The 16170-nt window shown below is 37.2% G+C and overlaps 2 protein-coding genes and 1 non-coding gene across 3 annotated transcripts; 2 read left to right on the forward strand and 1 right to left on the reverse strand.

The window, feature by feature from the left end:
* The first annotated feature begins 5356 nt into the window (after positions 1–5356).
* Positions 5357–5430, forward strand: TRNAE-UUC (transfer RNA glutamic acid (anticodon UUC)). The gene has a single exon. It is a non-coding gene; the product is annotated as a tRNA-Glu (tRNA).
* Positions 5431–6289: 859 nt separating this feature from the next.
* Positions 6290–10230, forward strand: LOC147545255 (cyclase-associated protein 1-like). The gene is made up of 10 exons (XM_086637423.1): positions 6290–7193; positions 7566–7734; positions 8049–8113; positions 8308–8623; positions 8716–8863; positions 8973–9082; positions 9219–9274; positions 9402–9458; positions 9564–9707; positions 9853–10230. Exons 1-10 carry the CDS (start codon positions 6921–6923, stop codon positions 9937–9939), a joined length of 1425 nt encoding a protein of 474 aa, XP_086493549.1. The 5' UTR covers positions 6290–6920; the 3' UTR covers positions 9940–10230.
* A 682-nt stretch (positions 10231–10912) lies between these two features.
* DIM1A (Ribosomal RNA adenine dimethylase family protein) lies at positions 10913–13623 on the reverse strand. The gene is made up of 3 exons (XM_086637424.1): positions 13443–13623; positions 12944–13260; positions 10913–11895 (listed from the first exon to the last, which is right to left on the reverse strand). Exons 2-3 carry the CDS (start codon positions 13250–13252, stop codon positions 11152–11154), a joined length of 1053 nt encoding a protein of 350 aa, XP_086493550.1. The 5' UTR covers positions 13253–13260; positions 13443–13623; the 3' UTR covers positions 10913–11151.
* Positions 13624–16170: the final 2547 nt, after the last annotated feature.

A 16170-nucleotide genomic window follows, 5' to 3' on the forward strand; every position in this document is an offset into this window, starting at 1 on the left:
GGATCAACTGATCCGGGACCTAAGAGGACCAAACGGATCAGTTGATCTGGGGCTTAAAAAGCATCCCAATCCTCATTCTCTTTCTCGTGAACTCGACCATGACCAGCTCCTCTGCTACTTCTCGCAAGGTGTTCTTCATTTTTCTCTCTCTAAAAATGTATTCTCATCTCTCTCTCTCTACCTTTCTGATAAATCTATTGTCTTTATTGCGTGTTACGGGCTCTGAGCAAGATCGCTTGCAATCGCCTACAAAAGGAGCTACTTGAATGGCAGGTTAATCCTCCATTTTGATTCAAACACAGAGTCACTGATAATCTCAAAAGTATCATTTTTGAATTTGGGTTCCATTAATTTTTTTTCATAATCTTTTCTAGGGTTTCTTTCAATTCTTTGTTTTTATCCTGCTCTAATAGAATAATTAGTACTTTTTATTTTCTATTTGGGGGGTGATTAATAAATGATAATAATAGGTGGGGGTGATCAACAGAAGGACGGATTGATGGATCAATGAAGTTATTTATGAAGTGATCAAATGTGTTTAAGATGGTGGTTGGAAGTGAAAATGAAGAATCTGTTCTCGATCTAATAGATAATATAGATCTTTTGGGATTTCCTGTAATTTTTGTTCTCTCTAATGGTGATGAATTTACTGAGTTGTTTTGGATTTTATTTTTGGGAAGAAGAAGGGTTTGGTATTAAATCCTTCAATCTTTCTTCTACATTTACAGAGGGATATAGAAGGGATAAAGATGAAGATGAATATGAGAAGGAAGATGAGAGAAGATGAGTTTATTTTGTGGATGAAATTTGGTGAAGAAGGAAGAAGAGAGTGGACCCATTCTTTTCATTTTTGTATATTTACTAACAGGAATAGAAAGTAAATAAGAAAGAAAGAAAGATTTTTTACTTACGCTATCTAGATGAGCACCCATGATTTTTGTTTTGGAAAAAAAAATGAATTGGCATTCTTTTTATTTTGGAAGAAGAAGAGGGAAGAAGCAAATGAAGGTGAATGTCACCCACATTAAAAATCGGTGCTTATAAAGAACTCGGGTCAATGACTGTTGACCCGAGTCAATAAAATATTCTGATGCTAATAGCCTTTTGGCCTGGTGCCTTTAGAAGCACCCGATAATAGCATTTTTTATTTTAAGAAACATGATTTACAAATTATACCCAAAACAAATTTTAAGAAAATATAGATCAAGTTTTTTCTTATAATGGTTATTCTTCATTTAAGAGAAGCCTCAAATATACCAAACGTAAGCATGAACCTTACAAGGATAATCGTACAAAGTTACAAACAATGTTTTGAAGTTAAGCGAAGGGGTCTAGACTTACAAATAATTAAACTCCTATTTTGGCTTTTGTGAAAGAATGTACATTGAGATTTTGGAGAAGAAATACTTCTTTCAAGATTCAAACATGAGGTTCGTTGGTGAGGTAGTGTGTTTAATAAGAAAGACAAACATGAGTGAAGAAAAAAAAATCATCTCTCCTCTCTTTCTCTCTAAATACTCCGGCGAAGGGGTTCGCCGGAGTATTTAGAGAGAGAGACAATTTTTTGTAGAGAGAGAGGAGAGATGAATTTTTTTTTAATGTTTGTAGGTCGTCGGGCGGCCAATTGAGAAGAGAGATGAATTTTTTTTAATGTTTGCAGGTCGCCGACCGGCGACCTTGGTCGGTGAAGAAGATGAAGTGACAGAGAGAGGTGATGACTAGTTAACGATGTTGTAACGATAACTCAAAAAGTGAGACATCTGGGTATTTTTGATAAACTAAGGAGTTAGGTAGGAAGATCTAAACCAGTGGACCATAATTAGGAGGTCATTACCCGAGTTGATCTACATATGGGTTCCCACCTGCATATAGAGGATGTAGTTACACCAATTTCAATTGCATACTTCCACATGTAAGATAAGGTTGGCCTGATTTGTCCAGACTTACAAATCTCACATATATTAACACGTGATGTCACATACACCCTTCGGTGTTCCTTAGCCGCAATGCAACGTCTTTTCATAATAGAAGTAACCACTTATGGTTGGGCTACAAATGATACGTAAAAATTAAGGGTGAGCAAAGATCGGTTTTTTTCGATTTTGACTCAAACCGAAGTCGAACCAATAAGTGACTGTTTGACCAAATCGTCGGCCGAAGTCGAGCCGATCATTCGGCCGGCCTACCAAAAATAAAAATTAAAAATTCATCATACTTTTCCGCCATTAGATATGCCGAAAATAAAAATTAAAAATTCATTGTATTTCTCCACCATTACAAAAAATAAATAAATAGAGGTACGAATAAAAAAATCTATAATTTTAAGTTACTAACTAAGAATAGCTTGTAGTAAATAGAAAATCAGTGAAGATTTACCTTTTAAAACCTTTCAATCAAGTTGAATAGGTGGTCGATGAAGTCGACAACAACAACTAACAAGGAGGACGGATAGTAGTATGGAAGACTTGATTACGGGTTTTCTAATTTTTTTCCTTTTTAGTTTAGCACTTTCTAACTTTACAAAATTATTATTTCATTTTTCCTTAGGGTTCGGTCGGTTCGGTTTGAGCGGTTTTTAGAAACTCAAGTCGAGGCGAAACCAGACCGATTTTGGGTTGTTCGGTTTTTCGGCCGAACCGAGTCGAACGGTGATTGGTTCGGCCCAAAAACTGATCGGTGTGGTTCGACTTGGGTTGATTCGGTTTTTGCTCACCCCTACGTACAATATTGTGATACTGTTAACCTGAACTTTTGACGTAGAGCCCAGGACCAGTAAAAAACTATACAAATTTCCTATACACATTTTTCCTTGAAGATCATACAACAACGTTCATCAAATCACTTGAGGTCACTTTCCATCTACCTTTTCAAATTTGAAACATCAACTATGAACTAACAAAAGTATATGCAATAAAAATCCATGATATAATCTTATGTAAATCAATTTTACAATGGTGTAAAGAATCATATAACAAATAAATAATAAGATGTTATAGGATGATTCAGACCAATCTTCTGTGCTGCTATAGATGATATATAGTTCGACATTTCTGATCCTCAATGTTTTTAAATGACCTCACTCGAGAAAGATGCTTTAACCTTTCAAAAAGTACACTCAAGCCATCTCCCACCTGTGTGGGATTGTATTTTCAGGAAATTGGGTCGGAGGCCCAATTTCTTGTATTTTTTTGTTAAAAAGACAACCCATCTTTTTAACTAGCTAGGCCCCAAGTAAGTTATAAAAATAGGCTTGAAGGACATTTTTAAAAGCACCAACTTTTTAAGAGTCAAAAATACCCTTCATTCAATTAGAAATACCTAGTAATAATCTAACTAATAAATAGGAACTTGAATTTTTCTCATGAACGAACCGAGTTGGATTGTCGATGCCGATTAGAATTTCTGGGGTTTGAATCGATTTTGGCTATAAGATAGGTTGATGTTTTTAGGTTTTGGTGATTTAATCTATTTGCTTGTTGTTTGAAGAGGCTTTTAAGGGGTTTGATTTAGTTTTTGGTTCTAAATTCTAGAGAGAGAAAGTTTTATATACTTTCAATGGAAGGAGAATTTGATAGTGTTTCAAGGTGTAATCCAACTTCTTCATTGCTTTATTTTCATTGAGTTATGAATGATGGATGACAATTTGTTAGTTTTGATGTTTATGTTCAAACTTATTTGTTGGGTTTATATGGAAGTTGTGAAAGTATAGTTGATGCAAGCAATGTGTTTGATAAAATGCTTGAAAGAGATGTTGTTGCTTGGAATGCAACGTTAGTTGGTTATACAAGACTTAGGTTGATTGAAATAGCAATAAAGTTGTTAGATGAAATGCCTGTGAGAAATATTTTTTCTTGGATAATCATGATTGGTATTTATGTTCAAATTGAGAATTTCATGAAAGCTTTGGAAGTTTTTCAAAGAAATGTAAAATGACGGTGCTAGAGCTTATAAAATGACTATTATGAATTTGTAGGGGTTTTAGCTAGTTTTTCGATACAACATTCTATTAGACAATATATAATAATTTGTAACAAATTTCATGTTAAATCAATTCAAAAACTAATTTGCAAACCATTTGCATGGCATTGCAAGGTGTTTGCAAGGCTCTGCAAGGTATGTGCAAAGCTTTGCAAGGCTCTGCAAGGTGTTCGCAAGGTTGTGCAAGGTATTTGCAAAAGTTATGCAAGGTGTTCGCAAGGCTCTGCAAAGTTTTTGCAAGGCTCTGCAAGGTGTTCGCAAGGCTCTGCAATTTGTTTGCAAGGCTATCTAAGGTGTTTGCAAGGCTATCTAAGGTGTTTGCAAAAATCATGCAAGGTGTTTGCAAGGCTTTGCAAGGTGTTTGCAAGGCTTTGCAAGGCAGTGCAAGGTGTTTGCAAGGTATTTTCTTAGACTAGGGTTAGGTTGGTCTTTTTACTGAAATTGAAAATTACATAATTGCCATCAGGGAGGTGAAGCCTAAAAAACTTTGATGAATCCTTTTTAACTAAAGTCATAATTTCTTAGGGAGTTTTGGCCAAAACTCCCTTGTATTTTCGGCGCACCCTCTCAGAAGCACTTCATAGTAGAGTGACTAGTGGTTGTAAGGAGTTATAGAAGGTCGCGGCTTTGGGGAATAAAAAAAATTCTCCGGGGAATAAAGACTTTTCTTAAAACTAGTCAAATAAGATTGACTTTTTTGTTCATTTTTTATTGCTAAGGGGCTTTTAATTTTAGAAGATGATATAACTCATCACCTCTCTACCACCTCATCTTCTCGCCACCTCATCATCTTCTCCGTCGAAGGTCGCCGGCCGACCAGTTTTCCGGCCGGCGACCTCCAAACATAAAAAAAAAAAAAAAAAAAAAATTTTTCTCTCTTCCTCTCTCTCTCTCTAACACTCCGGCGAAGGGAGACCTTTGCCGGAGGTCCGGTCTGTCCATGAACAGACCAGATCCGGTCTGTTCATGGACAGACCAGATCTCCGGCGAAGGTCTCCCTTCGCCGGAGTATTAGAGAGAGAGAGAGGAAGAGAGAAAAAAAAAAAAAAATTTTGAAGGTCGCTTGCCGGATTTTCCGGCCGGCAACTTTCGTCGGAGAAGATGATGAGGTGGTGAGAAGATGAAGTGGCAGAGAGAAGAGATGAGATGGAAGAGAACTTTCAAAAAAATTTAATTTGCATTCACCATAAAAATTTATTCCCCGGAGAATTTAAAAAAATATCTGAATTCCCTGGAGAATTTATTCCCCGGAGAATTTTCTTTATTCCCCAAAGCCGCGGCCTTATAGAAAGTGACGGCACTTCCATCTCCTAGTATTGTATGTCTTCCAACTATTCAAAATCTAGCCATTTTCTTACAACTTCAGAACATACACAAATCCATTGTAGTCCAGCCCGGTTAGGATACCTGGCTTTCACCCAGGCGACCCGGGTTCAAATCCCGGCAATGGAACTCTCTTTTTTGTTACGTTGTTTTTTATGCACTGTTTGAGGATGATGCATATTGAGTAATGCCGCACAAGAATGAAGAATCTACTTTTATCAATAAACACCACATCATGCTTTCGGTGGAAAGGTACCACTTTCAACCAAAGCAAATTGGGTTGTCTCTTAATGCTAGTATTAGTTTTTTTTTTTTTTTTTGTTAAAAGATTAATGCTAGTATTAGTAAATACATAACAAACACTACATATCTTTTCATTTTGAATACCACAGACCCTCGTTGTGTAAGATGACATGTTTTCGGATTACAAGTTTTAAAGCATTTCATTGTTTTCTACGCCCTTCTTCACCTCTGGCTGTTTTGCGAGACAATTCTCTTCAAAGAATTCGACAAATAATCATGTAGTTTCAGAAGATGTGACAATTAACATATTGGGGGCGACTGTTTACCACAAACAAAACAAGAGTTTATGTGAACTCGTAAAACCATGCATAGGGGCTAACACGTGTCCTACGGGAGATCATACAAAAACGATTCTACAATCTGAATTTTAAACTGTGGTATTCAAACTTCACATGATAATCATATATATTTGTGTGATGTTTACCTTTTATATGGAATTTTCAAAAGAAGTTCGATCGTGTATATCGCATTTAATGAAAATCTATTGCATTTTATTTCATACTAAACCTATAAAGTATATACGTTGTCTCTATAAAACTTACAAGAGAGAAAAAGAGGTTACATCCCAATGGGATCCATAAGGGTAACTTTGATACTAAAGCTAGAGCATCATGACTAACAAAAAGGCAAAATTCTCATTTCAGATCCAACTCAATAGTAGTGCATCTACTATGAAAATCAGAGATCACACGTTCAATCTCAATAAAAATAGGAATTCGTAATTTTTGATACATCATAAAAATGAAATATGCGCTTACCTGCCATAAGGGTAATATAACTGACTCATAGACACCTAAACAACCTAAACGTCATACAAATTACTCTACAACCATTAATTATACCTTTATTAACACAAATTTCAATAAATCATACAATTTAACCTTCAGTGGAAATTGAACTTGTGAGCTCCAAAATTTTGGAGTGATCGTTAAATGACTCCACCAAGAAGTCGTGGACATCTTTCAACAACAAAAAAAAAAAAAAAAAAAAAAAAAAAGAAAAAAGAATGGTGGACATATGATTGTCTATTGTGTAGTCACGTACAAATTACAATCATTTTGTTTAGAACCACCCCCTAAACATGATGGCCTCAGTGGGTCGATGGACCGATCCGTAATCCAACCGATTCAATACCACCATCAGGCGCACGACATCATTGGAATGTAAAAGAAAGCGAGCCTTTCGCATTTTGTTGTCTTCAACTTCACGACGTCTATCTTTTAAGAACAAATCATCTTCACCAGTTCTAATTGCATTCCGACAGAGAGAGAGAGAAAAAAAACCCTAGAGAGAGATATCTGCATCAAACCCTAGAAATGGATGAGAAGTTGATACAGAGGTTAGAGACAGCCGTGTCTCGATTGGAAGCTCTTTCGTCTGGATTCAGACAGAATGGTTCTCCTGATGATTCATCTGATGCTCCAACAGATCCGGCAATCATCGCTTTTGAAGATCTGATGAAGGAATTCGTTGGTAAAGTTTCAGCTCCAGCGGAGAAGATCGGAGGAAAAGTACTTGAAGTTACGAAGATTCTCGAAGAGGCTTTTTCTGTTGAGAAAGAACTTCTCATCAAAATCAAGCAAACTAAGGTTCGTTTCGTTTTTCTATCAATTGATTTTATGAAATTGTATGCAAGTTGTTAATCTGGAACAGAATCACATTCATTTCTGTTTCTATTAATTGAGGTTATTGATTAGAACCTAATCGCGTTATTCATGAAATTAGGCAAAATTTCGCGGTTTTTTTTGTTAAAGAAATCTGTATAATTGTGTAAATTTTGCAAAAGAAGTTGAAACCTCAAAATTCAGAGTGAAATTCAACATAGGGGCGGAGATCTTGATCTACCAGTAAAATGGGAAGAAAAAGACATGACTTGATTAAATTGAATGATGGAAATATCAATTATTATCAACTTTCATAATTGTTTGTTATAGTGATCATTCTTATTTTCGATGAGGCAGAAACCTGACATGGCAACACTTGCTGAATTTTTGAAACCATTGAATGAAGTGATGACGAAAGCAAATGCTTTGACAGAAGGAAGGAGATCTGATTTCTTTAACCATTTGAAAGCTGCTGTTGACAGTCTCACCGCTTTAGCTTGGATTGCATATTCCGGCAAAGATTGCGGTAAGAGAAATTTATGGTTTACCGTTTACGTTATATATGTATCTATACACATGCAAGTTTTCATCAGGATTAGACAGTTGATTTGTATGATTTTGCCACACACTCGTGCTCACGTTCGTGATTTATATTTAACTATTAACTTATCAAGTATCAGTAGATATATGTACTATGTGGCCATTTAAGGATTTCCCTTATTAAGGGCAAGTCCGTTTTTAAATCTACTAGCAATGGAAAAAAGAAATATTGTGTATTTATATTGGTATCCGTTGTTTTATTAAGTTCACGTCATTTTGTTCATGATTCTCTTTTTCAAGGTATGAGCCTTCCGATTGCTCATGTGGAGGAAAGTTGGCAAATGGCTGAGTTCTACAATAACAAGGTAAATGAAGTGTTTCTACTGATTAAGAAAGAATAATTATACCCAAATGAAGTGTGTAATGCTTTGAGGACAATAGAGACTTGTTGAATCTAATTTAACTTCCAGAACCCAGTTTAATATTACGTGAATAGAAGTTTAATTACATAAGCTAACAAGTCCTTATGTCTGTATTGAACTTCACTATTTGGAACCAGATACTTGTGGAATACAGAAGTAAAGATCCAAATCACGTCGAATGGGCTAAAGCTTTGAAGGAGCTCTATTTACCTGGGTTGCGTACTTACGTCAAGAGCTTCTATCCTTTGGGTCCAGTGTGGAGTTCTACTGGTGCGAGTTTTGCTTCTGCCCCTACACCAGTTCCATCAAAATCTCCAAGTGCCCCTGCACCTCCAGCTCCTCCACCAGCTTCTCTCTTCAGTTCAGATTCTTCTAAAGCTTCATCATCACAACCAAAGAAAGGGATGGCTGCTGTTTTTCAAGAACTCAGTTCAGGAGAAACTGTTACTTCAGGTAAACTGACAATCATTTCAGTTAACAGCTGACACTTTTTTGTCTCGTAAGGAACACTTCCGAACTAGTGACTGTATAACTGTTTTTGCTAGGCCTGAGAAAAGTAACGGATGATATGAAGACGAAAAACCGCTCCGACCGAACTGGCGTTGTTGGTGTCAGTGCAAAAGAAGCACCAACAAGCACACCTTCCTTTTCTAAAGCAGGACCTCCGAAGCTGGAACTTCAAATGGGACGAAAGTATGTATTACTATCAATATTGGAAGATTCCCTGTACCCTTCTGTTTCGTTCAACCCTTTGTGGGGTCCTTAGCTCTAATCTTATGTTATTTGGCGTTTTGTTTTGCAGATGGGTTGTTGAGAATCAAATTGGGAGGAAGAACTTGGTCATTGACGACTGTGATTCTAAACAATCTGTTTATGTTTATGGATGCAAAGATTCTGTTTTGCAAATCCAAGGTAGTTTTCGCTTTAAAATCTTAGGAATTTAAGGTTATTTTGGAACTTGATGAATTTTCACATAGATAAGGTCTGAGTTTAGGGTTTTCGTGAGAAATGAAATTACCTCATATCACCTTTTTTAAATAATTTGCAGGGAAAGTGAACAACATAACAATCGACAAATGCACCAAAATGGGAATTGTATTCACGGTATAAATAACTTTCATATTTAAGATTAGTTACCATTTATTTGTTCAACAAAAAAAAGTTACCATTTATTTAGTTATACAGAATTGTAATCTTGTTTGGGTTTTATGTTTTTTGCTCATAATAACAGGATGTTGTAGCAGCTTGTGAGATTGTGAACTCCAATCGTGTTGAGGTGCAATGTCAGGTATGAGTGTATGACTTTCTTCCTGATCACATAAAAAAAGTACAAAAACAAACTTGGCAAACAAATTTCTTTAAGCAACTGAGGCTATAATATTACCATTTTCAGGGTTCTGCGCCTACAATTTCTGTAGACAACACATCAGGATGTCAGTTGTATCTAAGCAAAGATTCTTTGGGCACCTCAATTACAACAGCAAAATCAAGTGAAATCAATGTACTAGTACCTGGTACTGGAACTGACGGTGATTGGGTATGTTCTTCGTTTTTGTTTCTCTCTCTACTTAAGTTCTGTATGTTTATTATTTAGATAAACAAAATAAATGATCGATTTTTCACTCGAAATCTCAAACGCACAAAGACGGCCTTATAATACATCACAACTATTATTGTTACAGGGAGAGCATTCATTGCCACAGCAGTATATTCACAACTTTAAGGATGGCCAATTTGTGACATCTCCAGTCTCTCACTCTGGTGCGTAATTGGGAGACAAGGCAACACAAGCATTTGTTGGATGATTCAAAATCGTTTTCCGTTTTATTTCTCATGGAGGTAGATAGCTGGATTTTTATACAGCTCATAACTCATTTTTCCCTGTGCGTGGTTTGTAAGAGAGTTGGTCCTTATTCTACTTGGATTATTGAATTGTTGGGATATTTGTTTTACTTTTTTTTTGTCAGGAGTTTGGTTTCTTTTTGTTATACATGATTCCGTTCTCTCTCTAGAAGAACTTACAATGTTGTTTGTTGCTATAAACAAAATTTGCGGTTTAATCTGGTTTGTTTTGGGTATGAGATTATATGTTAAACGTGTTAGCGATCCTTGTACTATTGGAACTGGTTGCTAACCAACTGCATCAATGAGATATCTAGTAGAGTGGTTTGAGTTGTAACTGGTTGCTAATCTCTGTGTGGTTGTTTTGTCGTACATATTCATGATTCAGTTTGTTCTGTTCTGAGAGTTACTACTAGATACTATGTCAGATAGGTCAGGAAAGGAGAAGGAAGGCTAAGCAAACAATTCTCTTTTTGGAGATTGGTTCCTCTTATTCATTTAAGATAAGAGTGTGTGATTTCAGTTCTGATATCTCTCAACTTTTTTTTTTTTTGTTGAAATCAAAATTTCAATATCTCACAACTTGGAAAACGTTAAGATTTTTTTTTCTCATGGTCTGAGTCGACCTAAAGTCAACCTAAACCCCTCATTCAGATGAGACAACGTGAGACGTCACACATCTCACTGTGCTTAGAATTGAGTGGTGATGTTCTCACTGTGCTTAGAATTGAGTGAAGACATCTCACTGTGCTTAGAATTGAGTGGTGATGTTCTCACTGTGCTTAGAATTGAGTGAAGTTAGGACATGGAATTGACACGAAGAAAACCATTATACCATTTAAGCTGACTTTTATGCTTAAACCCTTTAGTTGTAGTAAGCAGAGAATGAAGTAAATAAAATTATCACCAAAATGGAAGGGCTGGCAGGAGAAACATAACAAGATGTTATCATAAATTAAATCTTCAAAATTTGATTACAGAAAAACTAGTAAACAAAAAACTGAGAAGGTGCTTTTGTCTAGTGGTATATACCAGCCACATTAAACTCATTTCAGTCATTCAAAAAATAAAACTCCTCACCAATACAATTTAACATGGCTACCACTCAAAAAACAAAAATTTAGCTACCAATTGTTTTATCAAGAGAAGTGAATGCCAGCCTTGTTAAACAAAGAGAGTAGGTATAAGAAATCAACTTGGGTTAGCTTTGAAGACCTCTTCTCTTCAAAATCTCCTTGCTTCAATACCCCTAAAACCATGGCCTTGAAATCAGCTTTCCCACTTGCTGCATCATCTTCGTCGTCGTCTTCCACATCCATTTCGTCATCTTTCCCGTCATCAACTTCCATGCTTAAATCCTCGTTACTGTCGCCCAAAGTTGTAACATCCATTGCTGTCTCAGTATCTTCCGACGATCCTTTCTGCAATGCTTGGAGTGTCTTGTAGTTTTTCTCCAATAAAGAGAGAACTGATTTCTGCCTGAAAACTGAACCTAGTGTTTTGTTCTTCCTGTTGAAACATAAACGGATCAACCCGTCCCACTCTTTGAAGTTCACGGGAGGTAATGGTTTCCTAGGCTCAATTCGGACAACAGAGGAGTCCACTTTAGGTGGAGGTCGGAAATTATTTTTCCCTACTTTGAGGAGATGGGAAATTCGAGACAAGAGTTGGGTATTAACAGAAAGACGGCAGTAGAGACTGTCACCTGGCTGAGCAACCAGTCTCATGGCAAATTCTCTCTGGAACATAATGACGGCACACCTAAAGACGGGTCTGTGTGCTAATAACTTGAAGGTGAGAGGAGATGAGATTTGATAAGGAATGTTCGCCACACAGATATCGAAGTAAGGGAGATCAGTCTTGAGTACATCTCCTTGTATAACCTGAAAACATCAAAAATACCAATCAAACTTTGATATGGTTGATTTTTCTAGACATATAATGGCACAAAACATGTACATAAATATAAAAATGATAAGGAAGATGGTGATGATGTTTTCTTCTGTTCTCGTTGATAGATTTACGAAGACGATATAAGCCAGATAAGGGTGATTAAGCTGGTTCCATCACCATTCTACTGGTGGTAAATAATAGAGAATTTTTAACAGAAACATGTTCCGCCATCAAAGTATATCGATTCTTTTACTCAAAACCAGGATTCGAAAAATTTTGATTCATCAAAGATACATAATTTAGTACTCATTACTAAGTATCTAATCTGGCACTACAAATTCAAAGTAAGAAAAGAAAAAACCATTCTTTGGATCAAATTCATTATTCTACATATGAACTTTCAATGTGAGTTTTAACTAAAATTGAGCCTTAATGATCAAAATCATTACATGTCACCTAAATATTTCACATAGTGAAGAAACAGTTTGCTTATTATTAAAGCCATGTTTGTTGTGTAGGAATGGATTACGAGTACCAGGAATCTCATTCCATAGTAATTGGTACGCGGAGTGCATCAGGATTCGCATTCCCACTTGGAATAAGATTCCGCCTCTCATTCCTCCTTAGGGAGGAAATCCCAAAACCCACGGAGTAGGTGGGAATCGTTAATCAAATAAATCTACGGACAAAATCAATCTTTTCCGGATCAAAGCAATGGTAAAGCAAAGTACTACTAGGAATTACATTATGAATTTCTATGCCGGACCTATGCTTTAAAAGTCCCCGCCTAGGCATCGCCTGGGCCACGATCACACGCTAGTCCCCATGTGGCCGCTCGACTAGGGTCAAAAGTTCTAGTCCTTTTAGAGAAGCGAGTAATGCGGCGCCTGAAGACGACTAGTCCCGATTTCCGACTTTTTGAGCATAGTGCCGGACAATCGCATTCCTATTCCGTGCACTAAACATGGCCTAACATGAATTTTGCAGAAACATAAGAATCCAAGAAAACATGAAGAAACTAAAACGGATTACTATTACCTTCAATTGGTTCGCAAATGGAGTCCCTTGGAAACGACGTTGTAACTCGAGAACCATACGAGGATCCAATTCAACAGCAATGACAGATTTTCCAGCCTCAAGTAGCTTCTTTGTGAGATTTCCAGTACCAGGACCAATCTCAAGGATTATATCTGTACTTTTAATTCCAGCTTTTTGAACAATTGAGTCTACCAGTAAAGGGTTTTTGAGAATATGTTGGCCTTTCGATTTGTGAAAGGAAATTCCTCCTTGGTAATGATTTGATGGTGCTCGTGAAGGTTTTTCCTTCCTTATCTTCCCTCCCGCCATTATTGAAGCTAAATAAAATTGTTCCAAAGTAGAAAACAAACATTAGGTCAAAAGAATTTCCAAATACCCTTGCTCATTGTTCTCATTTAACTATAAGGTAAGAACCGTGGTAGAAAATTAGGGTTACAAAATCATCAAATTCAGCAATCCAATTAAAATTAATTCAGGTTTTAGTGAGAGAGATAGATACCTGTTGAGAGAGAGATATACTTGTTCCGTGCTGGCCGCCGGCGATGAAAGAGAGAGGAGGGGAGGTGGGAGAGAGAGAATGCAGAGAAGAGAAAGGGAGGTAGGTTTAAGTTGAGTGTTACTGTGCTATTAGGGTTTTTTTTTTTTTTTTTTTGTTGAAAAACGGTACTACTTTTTTTTTTTTTTTTGGGTGGGAATGGGTACGGGTGGGCCGATAAACGGACACTAACTCAACCGTCCCGACGGAACGGGCACAAGTTTTAAGTCACTCAGACATCCAGACAAAATGGACATTTCTGATTTTTCTCCAACAGAGTGTCCGTCCGTGACCGTTTTGATAGTCAGGCAAACCGGATATCGGTCGGTCGGGCACTTATCACTAGTGAACACATACAGATATTTTTATTTGAAATTAACACTGTTTAGTAGCTAAATACAACTTTATAAACTCTCACTTTAAAACAGTTTTCAGAGACCCCTCCTCTCTTGCTATACTTTCTCTTCTATTAGCATCTCTAGTAACCGATTTTTTCAAAAACTCTCGCCAGATCCGGCGAGGGTTTCGTCCCTTTCTTCCTCTATCTCTCTCTCTCCCTCCCTCTTTCTTACAGTGAAGTCGTTCGTGATGGTGCGATTTAGTCATGACGAGATCTGGTCGTGGTGGGTTTTAGTGATGGTGATGGAAGGATGGTGGAATGGTGGTGTAGTGGTGAAGTAAATGGATGTTTTAACAGTGGTGGTGGTGGTTTTATGGTGACGGTGGAGGTATGCCTTAAGGTTTGAGAAGATGGTGGAATGGTGTAGTGGTGAAGTAAAGGGATGTTTCAACAGTGGTGGTGGTTTTATGGTGATGGTGGAGGTATGCCCTAAGGTTTGAGAAGATGGTGGTTTGTGGTTCGGTACAGGGTGGTTTCTTAGTCAAGACAATGGCTTCTCGCAGTGTCAGCGGTTTTTCGATGGTGGCGGCGGTTTTCTAGTGGTGGCGGCAGTTTTCCGGTGACGAAGGCGGTGTTTCGGTGACAAAAGGCGTTTTCCGGTGACGGCGGCGGTTTCCGGTGACAGTGTCAGTGGTTCTTTTAGTTTTTTTCCTGTTATTTTGTTGACCTTTAGGGTCCTTTCATCCGTGATCTATAGGATTCTTTCATCTTTCGACCTTTAGGGTCATTTTATTCAGTCGATGTCTAGTCCCATTTCTCTTTCCTCATGAGGCACTTTGCATTTAAAGGTATGTAACTCTCATGAAGTTTTCAGATGAGAGAAATTATCATGATCATTCATGTAACATTGTGATTTAATCACTTATGAATGAAATTTGTTTCGCTTGGTTCAAAAAAAATAAACTCCCACTTTACAATTTCAAAAAGTAAATGAATACAAAATTAAAAGATAACCATTGTGATATCTCATGGATTACGATCGGTTCTATTCTTCTTCTCATGGATTACGACTGTTGTATTGTGGATTCTTGGTTTATTGATGGGAGGATATTGAGATTTTAGAGGAGAGAGACTAGAGAAGTAGAGAGGCGAAGACAAGATTAAGAAAAGTGATTTCTAGGGTTTATTATTTTTACTCTTGAAATCTAACGGTTGTAGTTAACTTACAAATCTAAAGGCTTAAAATCAATCGTATCGGCGGGCATGTATAACGGGTAGGATAAACGGACGTGTATGGATGCGTTTGGTCGGGTAGACTATATAAGCGGGAGGACTCGGTCGATCACCGGGTAAGGACTTATGCCCGCGTCGTCCACTTAAGCTCTTTCGGTTGGCGAGTACGGACCAATTGGGAATCGGACGATCACGGACCCTTCGGACTCGGACGATCGTGAGCGGGTTCCGTATTTCCTGGCCAAAATCCCACCCCTAGGTCAAGGATTATATACTGTCCACTGGTACAATGGTTGGACACTCCCTCCTAAACCCATGAGGTCATGAGATCGAGTATAGGTGGAAGTAGTTTATATCGAGATTTATCTCATGTAATTTACGTAAGGTTTTTTTAGCTTATCCCCTCAAAACAAATTGGTAGTCACAATGATTTCACGTACGTCAAACACAACCTTTTTGTTTTTGTCAATAATAGTAAGTTTAAGGGGGTAAGCTCAATTTCCCATCATTGAAGTTGGTAAACTCAATTACCAATTAGTGATGAGGGGGTAAGCTCAAAAAACCTTTTAAATAATAAATAAAGTAGATCTAAGAACAGATGAATTTTCTGTGCCTCATAGAATGACCCTAAGAATCTTTGTATGTCATTTTAAGGTTCGATATGTCTTAATTGACGGTTACAGTGTTCATGATGTATCAATGTCATCATAAAAGAAAAAGGAACTGTATACTCTTTAAATGTTTGTGCATATGACACGAAATGTCCATAGAAAGACAAATGCAAAACAAAACAAAACAAAACAAAACAAAACAAGTGAGACAATTAAACCCACTGGTTAGTCGTTCGATTTGAAAACCCTCACTTTGAATGACTGTTCAACGCGAAGAATACTGCTTTAGTTTGCGGAGAATATAAATTTAGGGTGAAAAAATGGGAAAACAGATAGTGACTCTTCGACTGAGCGAATCAGCCAATACCCCACTGGTTAGTAGTTCAATCAACAACCAATCGATTAGGAGGAATACCATACTTGTATCTCTATTTTGTTATCTTTATCTCCGCCTGATCGAAGAATCGCTGACAAGCAAGAAGGCTACCATTGTCGATGACTCTTCGTG

The sequence above is a fragment of the Eschscholzia californica genome, unplaced genomic scaffold (genome assembly GCF_041429995.1).
Source record: "Eschscholzia californica isolate CP2 unplaced genomic scaffold, dmEscCali1.0.p SCAF_4, whole genome shotgun sequence".
In the NCBI taxonomy this organism is placed as follows: Eukaryota; Viridiplantae; Streptophyta; class Magnoliopsida; order Ranunculales; family Papaveraceae; genus Eschscholzia; species Eschscholzia californica.